Genomic DNA, 7,403 nt, shown 5'->3' with positions numbered 1-7,403 from the left:
ATGCGATGAGCTGTGCCTGTGGCTGTGCCAGGTCTCTCCGGTGTTTGGCTGCACTGTTGGAAGCCAGGTTGGGACGGTGCTTCCAGGTTGGAAGGCAGAACTTGAGGCTGAAAAGTTTGGTCATGCTTGGGAGTTTGTAAAGACCTGAGCCATTGAGATAAGGGTATATTTGGGTTTCTGGGAAATTTAATCACCCATTTTTATCATGGCAGTCTGTTTTGAGCCATGGATTCTGGGAATCTGTGCAGTAGAGTTCAAGGTGTGCAGCTGAACTTCACCTTTTGTTCCTTTCTTCAAATGCCTCTCAGTGCCAGTTCTAGCTTTTTAAAATCCTCTGTTGGCTCTGCTTCTCAGTACTGATCCAGCCTACGCTGTTCTTCCTGCTTCTTGGAAGTCTTTGCTTTTATTGCTCCTTATAGTACAGAAGATTCAGCATAGATTCATAAAATGCTGTATGTCCCAAGGTTTCAGAGCAACCTTATGACAAAATATCAGGAGTTAGGTCAAACTCTTGTCTGGGGGAAAAGAATGTGACTGCAGCCTACAGTAAGCTCTGACAGATAAAAGTAATTTTTGCATGAGCATAGGTGAAGGCAGCTATTAACTGAAGGAAGTATTGTGCTGGCCTCAATTGTCAGCAAGTGTAGTGTATGTTCCAGGGCCCTGTTTTGTGTGATGTGTAGAAAGTGGTGACTGACATAACCATGAGATACTGCAAAGAGATTTATTAACTTCCCTTTTGTGAGCTGTGGAAACCAGTGCTGTAATAGCATGTGCTGCTTAGCAAAATGGAGGCAGGACTGTGAGTGTGCACTGAGAGAGGAGTTGGAGCTTGGTTGTGCTGTCAGATGAGTTAGTTTTTATAATTAATCAGCAGGTTTCTGAAAAGAAACATTTGAGCATTTTAGCATGGAGTTTTATATAAGTATTTTTATGATTTTTGTTTTTCAGGCATTTATAACATATTTAATCTCATTCATGAATCGAACTTCCTTTTTAAGTCATGGATGACAAGGCTTCTGTTGGAAAAATCAGTGTCTCTTCAGACTCGGTATCCACTCTTAACAGTGAAGATTTTGTCTTGGTTTCCAGGCAAGGGGATGAAACACCATCTACAAATAATGGTAGTGATGATGAAAAAACAGGACTGAAGGTAAGAACCAATAACCTGAGTTTGTTCCCTGTTCTTCTATATCAAACTAACCATAGAGAGCTTAAAGAGGGACTTCTTTATTGTGGAAAACTTGACAGAAGGGAGAACTTATTCAAGAACCAGTTTTGTCAGTAATTTCTTCATTGCTGATGTTAGAGGTGGTAATTAGGTTTCGAGTAAGAGCTCTCTCCATCACTAGCTGTGGGTTTTTTCCCCACTTTGGAGAATCCTTCCTGAAGTGCTTAGGATGAAACAGACTGATTGTCAAGAAAGTGGAACTGTGATTTTATCACAGCTTTCAGGTGGAAAGCAATATTAGCATACGTGGATTTGACCTGATCTGTTAATTCAAAGTTACATTGAAGTTTTCCCCAATGTGAAATGTTCTCTTTAAGAAACGTAGAAGTGTAGTTATAACTAACACCTTGGCATGAATCAGAGAACACGAGCGCTGTGTGAAAGGCTTGTGAGAATTGGAAGGGCACTGACATCTTCTCACTTGTAAAAGTGCTGTTCTGAAAAGAGACCCTTGTCACCCTCTACTTCTTTTATTTTTCTTTTGCTACTTAAAGCAACTTTCATCCCAATTTGTATTTCAGCAGCTTTTAAGAAAAGTGGCACAAGTAAGGTAATCACTCCAAATTCCATCACTTTAATGTGTTGAAAACTGGATCTTTCCTAGAGTGAGACAAGTTAGTGTGTTCTTTGTGAGAGGTGGAAAGAGATATTCCACCATTAGAAGGACCTGATGTCTGTCTACAGCTGCATCTATATCTTTAAAGATGATAAGAAATCTGTGTTCTGCCTGTTGAACTGGGTGCTCCTCTTTTCTTTTGCAGTAGTTGTAACAGAGACTTTATTGAACATTTCTTGATGCTTTTGCTCATCTTGCTTTTACCTCCCAGCTGCTTTGTTTTTCTTGTGTTCCTTTGAGTCCTGGGCAAGACATGCCATTATAGTGGCTCTTTTCTTTTGTACAAGACTTCAAATTAATTCTGTTAGTTAAGAGTCTCAAGACTGATCTTTTGCTTAACCTGGCAAAAAAAGTTCACTTACGTTTTATGGTTGTTGCAGAAGATGTCACTTCACAGCATAGAATAGTCTAAAAAATGTGAACATTTCTTAAGCACTGAGCCTGGTGGTCTGTGAAACCTGCTGAAAGGCTGTAGCTTGTCTTTCTCGATGCTGCAAATACCAGCAGCATCAAGATCAGTATCAGCATCAATATGTAGGAATTCAGAGTAATCTCATAGTGGTGCTTACCTTGAGAATGCTTCTGTGGCAGTGTCTGTAACCAGCTCCTGAAGCACTGTTTGAGATCCCAGGAGACAGACACTGTCAACCAGATTCTCCATTCCATCCTGTTATCCCCAACGAAAATTTGGAAGCATGAAATGCCATAGTCTGCAACACTTCTTGCCCCACATGGGAGCTATTTGTATCACTGTGTGCTTCCAAAGTGGTTTATAAAATGCTGGCTACAGGTGTGCTGTTTCTCTTGATGAGGAAGGAAGTACACGAGCTCTGCTGCCTCCTGATCATCAGTTGTAAAATAAAGTTATGCTGTTCCCTGATTTGGCACTGAATGCCACAGAGCTTTGCAGGTCTTAAAGATAAGCTTCTTTATGAATTTGGTGCCAGGACTGAGCACAAGCCTTGAACAAAGTAATTCACCTTGAGCCTTTCAGTATTCTAGCATGGAGAGCATGTGCTGTTGGTTATTGGCTGCAATCTGAGTGATTAATGGGAGTTTTATACCTTAAACAAGCACTCAGTGTGCAGTCTAAATTCTCCCATAGAGGGACCTTCCTGTTAAGCTCCTTCCTTCTGGTTAAGGAAGAGAAAACTTGTAGCAGAAGAAATGGGAAGACTTTTTACCTAAGCTCTTAGGGACAAAAATGTGGATATTTTGGTATTGTTCTACAAGAAAAGAGACATTCTGCCATGGCCTATGGCTTTGTTCTTGTTATTTTTTTTCCTCGGCTTGCAAATAGCCATTCAGTTTCCAGTGAAGTGGAGTAGTGGAGGTTGTCAGAGGTGTGTTAAAAGTGTTGTCGCTGTGATATCCGAAAGTGTTTCAGTAGTGCATGAAAAATTAATGTTAACAGTACAGCATGAGAACTGAGGTTATGTATTTCATAGGAACAAATGAGATTTTTTTTTCGGGCAGAAGCAATTGCTTTGGTACTTAAAACTAAGTTAATTCGTATGTGTCAAACCCTTTTTCTTTGACGTGCCGTGTAAGAAAAGCAAAATATCAGTTCAGGTTTTTGTTTGAGCAGGTGTCTCTTTCTGGTGTTCTGTTTCTTTAGAAAAGCAGTTTGAGGATGTTTCATTTGCTAATGAGCACAGTCTGAGGATGGTGCTGGAAGTTCAGGTTTGTGTTTGCTGAATGTGACAGGCTCTGAAATTTGTACATCGGGCCTAAGGCTCTTCTTTCAAGATTGCTGATAATGCTGTAGTTCTAAGTAATAGTGCTGTAGATTGAGTTAACTTAAGTTTTTGTTTGGCACTTCTTTTCTTCCTCAAGTCCAGACAGAGAAATATTTCTTTTGAATATAATTAGGAACTGTATTTTTATTCAGTGGGTCATAATTCATAATTGTGTTTTTGCTTTTTGTCAGTGCTGAAACACTTGGTTCAGTTTAAAAAGGGGTTGTCAGTGAATGTTTTCCAGAAATACAGTTTGCCAACTGTCTCTGCTTTCCAGTATTGTTCCTGTGTCTGCTTGTGCCCACTAGCAGTGGGACTGGACTGGATTTAGGAAAGCTTCTGGAGCACACTGTAGAGCAGGAGTTCTTGAACTCCCCGGCTCAGCGAGACCTCTCCCAGCAGAGGCTGGCAGCACATGCATCAGGAGAAGGGAACAGATCACAGTTCTGATAAATCCCCTGGTGTGGTAAAGGAAGTTTGCTACCTCCTAGTTAAAGGTTAAGTAAAATCAGTTTTCGGTTTTGTGAGAAATGGAGAAAGTCCTGATTAGGGTAATGGTTTCTTTGCTCAGCCTCAAGCATCTATCAGGTGCACCTGTGTATCGTTCCCTTCTGCGCTTGGTGCTGCCCCACGCTGTCAGGCTGGCTCTGGTTTTTGGGCTGCAGCAAGGCTTCAGGCACGTTTACACCTTCATGTGCCCTGTTCCCATGATGTGGGGAATCCATATGGTTGCATAAGAGGCTTTGATTAACATGAAATGAACCTTGGTTTGTGTTTTAGGCCTCAGTTTTGCAGGCAGCTGGTTTGTTGCACTTGATTTTTGGGGCTATGAGAACAGCAGGGCTCCTCTAGTCCAAAAGTGTGGTTACTGTGCCTTTTAAAATTCTTTTTGAGGGTAGTCTGGGCTGAGAAGGAAAGCTTTCTTGGAGAAATTAGTTTAAGTTGCTTTTTAAATGAGGGTTTTGATTATGGTGTTTTAGAATATCTGTGAGATTGTGGTTTTTTATTTTTGCATGCCTGTTTTCTGTAAACAACTTGAATTTGTGTTTTACCTGTCACTACTATTTTTAGGAAATTTTATTTTCAAGATCATGTTTTATAGCTATAACATCTAGATGTGTTATTCATACTGATTATTTTACCAAATACAGTAGTTCACAGTTCAGATTTTTTGTCTCCATACAGTAAAGTAACATCTTCCATCATCATCATCATCTTTCTGATGAATGCCTGCAAAGACCTGAATAATAAACTTGATGCTTAAAAGCCTTCTGCCTTTGATGACCCCATGCTTGTGCAAGATTTTTTGTTGTTCTCACAATGAATCACACAAATTAATACTAAAATTGTTGGGAGGAAGATGGAAATCTTTGGATTTCTGTAACTAGTTACAGGTTACAGATGCCTATGTGGGTGTACAGCTGAGTTACCCTGTCCTGCTTCTGGCAGGTGATCACAGCACAGGAGTGTATTTTAATCTGTACAAAAAGTGACATTCTGTTTGCATTAATTTCAAGAGTATAAATGTCTCCTGTTGTTGTTGTTGTTTAGATTCTGTAGCAAAACAGTCACTAGGTTATTACTTTTTGGGGGAGTTGCATAATTTGGATTTTATTAGCTGGCATGTAGCATCTTAAAGCAGTCAGTTTACAGAGAGGTAAGGATATGGAAGTGCTCCTAGGGTTGAGTTTTGGTGTCAGCAGTAATAACCAGCAGCAGCCAAAGTGTTGGCATCTTTTGCTGATGGCATCTGGTAAATACTCTGTAAACTTGGTCACTTCCCTATTAATTGCAGAGGAATGGACAAAGAGCTTCCTTAGAAGCAGTATCTGAGGGTTTCCTGAAATGAATGCCTTGGTTCCCTTTCCACTTTAGGACCTCATTTCACACTGTTGAGGTGGCTTCATGCTTTCATGTTGATTTCAATGAGCTCAAAGTCAGGCTGCAGCTGAGCACTAGGAAACAAAGCAATGCTGTTACTGCTCCTCAGTGTGACGGCATAAGCTTGTTCCAGATGCTTCTCGTCTGTGAAACCTTGCTGTCTTGCCCATGAACCACGTAACATATTTAATTATATTTGTCCCTTTCTGGTACTAATCTGAGGATTGTTATGGTCCATACTGTGGGCATCTGTAAGTTTCTCTGTCATAAGCTGGTCTTTGTAGTTGGTGATTAAAGACTAGTTTGAAAGTAATCTCCTTGCTTTTTCCAGTGCTAGAAAATTCCTGCTTTGAGCTTGTAGATTTGTTAAAGCAGGGAGGATATAATCCATGCTGGTGAGCATGGATTTGCACACTGCAGTTTGTGTTTATGGTTGTAACTGGGTTAAAGTGGTTAACTGGTGCTTTGGCTGGTAAATAAAAAGCCATATGAATGACCCTGAGGGGTGATTTTTGTTGTTTGAACAGTCTATTTCTTTTTTTTTGTGTTCCAACTCTGTGGCTCTTAGATTGTGGGGAATGGAAGCGAACAGCAGCTGCAGCGGGAGCTCGAAGACGTGCTGATGGATCCACCCATGGAAGATCAGTCCAGTGACCGGGACCATGGAGAAGAAGTTAGAACTGATGGAGATGGGGAAGAACCTGTTGTCCTTGAAGCTTCAGCATCCTCTACCATTAACCCAGTGTCGGTGGCAGGACTCCAGAAACCAGATATGAGCTTGCCAGTGAAACCATCCCAGGGAGGTTAGGAAAAAAAAGGGGGGGGATGCCTGGTAGTATCTTATGAGCTTGTTTTTTTGTGGGGAAAGTGAAGAGAATTTAGGTACAGGTGTGGCCACCAGCCTTTCCCCATGTCTCACATTATAGTCACTTAGTGCAGTAAGTTCCAGGTTATGTATGTGATGCGAGAGTTAATATCTGCTGAACTGGCCTCTCTTCTGAAAACACTGCTATACCAGCCTTGAGATGTGTGCACAAATATTCAGCTTACTTGCCTGGCTGTATAAAATATTAGTACAGGGCTTGCAGTATTTTGAGCTGGCCTGACTTTTCTGTTCCTAGCCTCTTTTGTCTTTTATTCAGTGGCAGGTCAGTCTCTGACACTTCACTTGCGGGTGCCTTACCTTGTTTCTCACGTTCCCCCTCGTGTCCCGCCCTAGACTGTGAGGATTTGAGCCCGTTCACACCCGTGACAGATGAGGACAGCGTGGTGTTCAGCAAGCTCACGTACCTGGGCTGTGCCTCGGTGAACGCCCCGCGCAGCGAGGTGGAGGCCCTGCGGATGATGTCCATCCTGCGCGGCCAGTGCCAGATCTCCCTGGACGTCACCCTGTCGGTGCCGAACGTCTCTGAAGGGACTGTGAGGTACGGAGCTCGCTCGGGTGCTCTGTCCCTCTGCATTTCATCTTCGCTCCTTTGGAAAGCAAACAAGCTGATGGTTTGCCTGGCAGGAGACTTGAGCAACTTGATTTTTGTTTAGTGAGAGAAGTGGATTTTATAGACATCTGTGAAAAGTGATCCTTTGAATCTATTTACCAAACACTCTACCAAGAAGCCCTATGATGATCCAAGCTGTCCCCAAAGCCATAGTGGGATTGGTTATTGATGAGGACTTTGGAAATAGCCTGGAAAGTAGTTTGTAGAGCTGGAAATTGTCTGATACATGACGCTTAACAGGGATGAGTCTGTCCACTGCCAAATATTCGTGTAACTTTCTGAAGAGTAATCCCTGAAAACCATGGGGAAATTACTGGTGACAATGTCTGTGGCATTGTACTTTTTTGTGCTGTTCAATTTAAACAATCGTTATTGTGGTCAAGCTTTGCAGTAAATGACAGTCAGGAGCTAGATTTTGTGGTGTACTTTCTCTAGCAGGA

At 41.8% G+C, this 7,403-nt stretch overlaps 1 protein-coding gene across 1 annotated transcript in view; it reads left to right on the top strand.

Annotated features, from left to right (window-relative positions):
• The first annotated feature begins 951 nt into the window (after window positions 1-951).
• RABGAP1 (RAB GTPase activating protein 1) overlaps window positions 952-7,403 on the top strand; it is a 56,354-nt gene continuing 49,902 nt past the window's right edge. Inside the window, exons 1-3 of the mRNA XM_008642145.2 lie at window positions 952-1,153; window positions 6,036-6,270; window positions 6,687-6,891. Coding sequence (XP_008640367.1) covers window positions 1,004-1,153; window positions 6,036-6,270; window positions 6,687-6,891 — 590 coding nt within the window. The 5' untranslated portion in view covers window positions 952-1,003. The remainder of the gene's footprint in view (window positions 1,154-6,035; window positions 6,271-6,686; window positions 6,892-7,403) is intronic.

The sequence above is a fragment of the Corvus brachyrhynchos genome, unplaced genomic scaffold, assembly GCF_000691975.1.
Source record: "Corvus brachyrhynchos isolate BGI_N302 unplaced genomic scaffold, ASM69197v1 scaffold59, whole genome shotgun sequence".
NCBI lineage: Eukaryota > Metazoa > Chordata > Aves > Passeriformes > Corvidae > Corvus > Corvus brachyrhynchos.
Note: the sequence above shows the minus strand (reverse complement) of the source record. Positions and strands in the feature narration are given on the sequence as shown.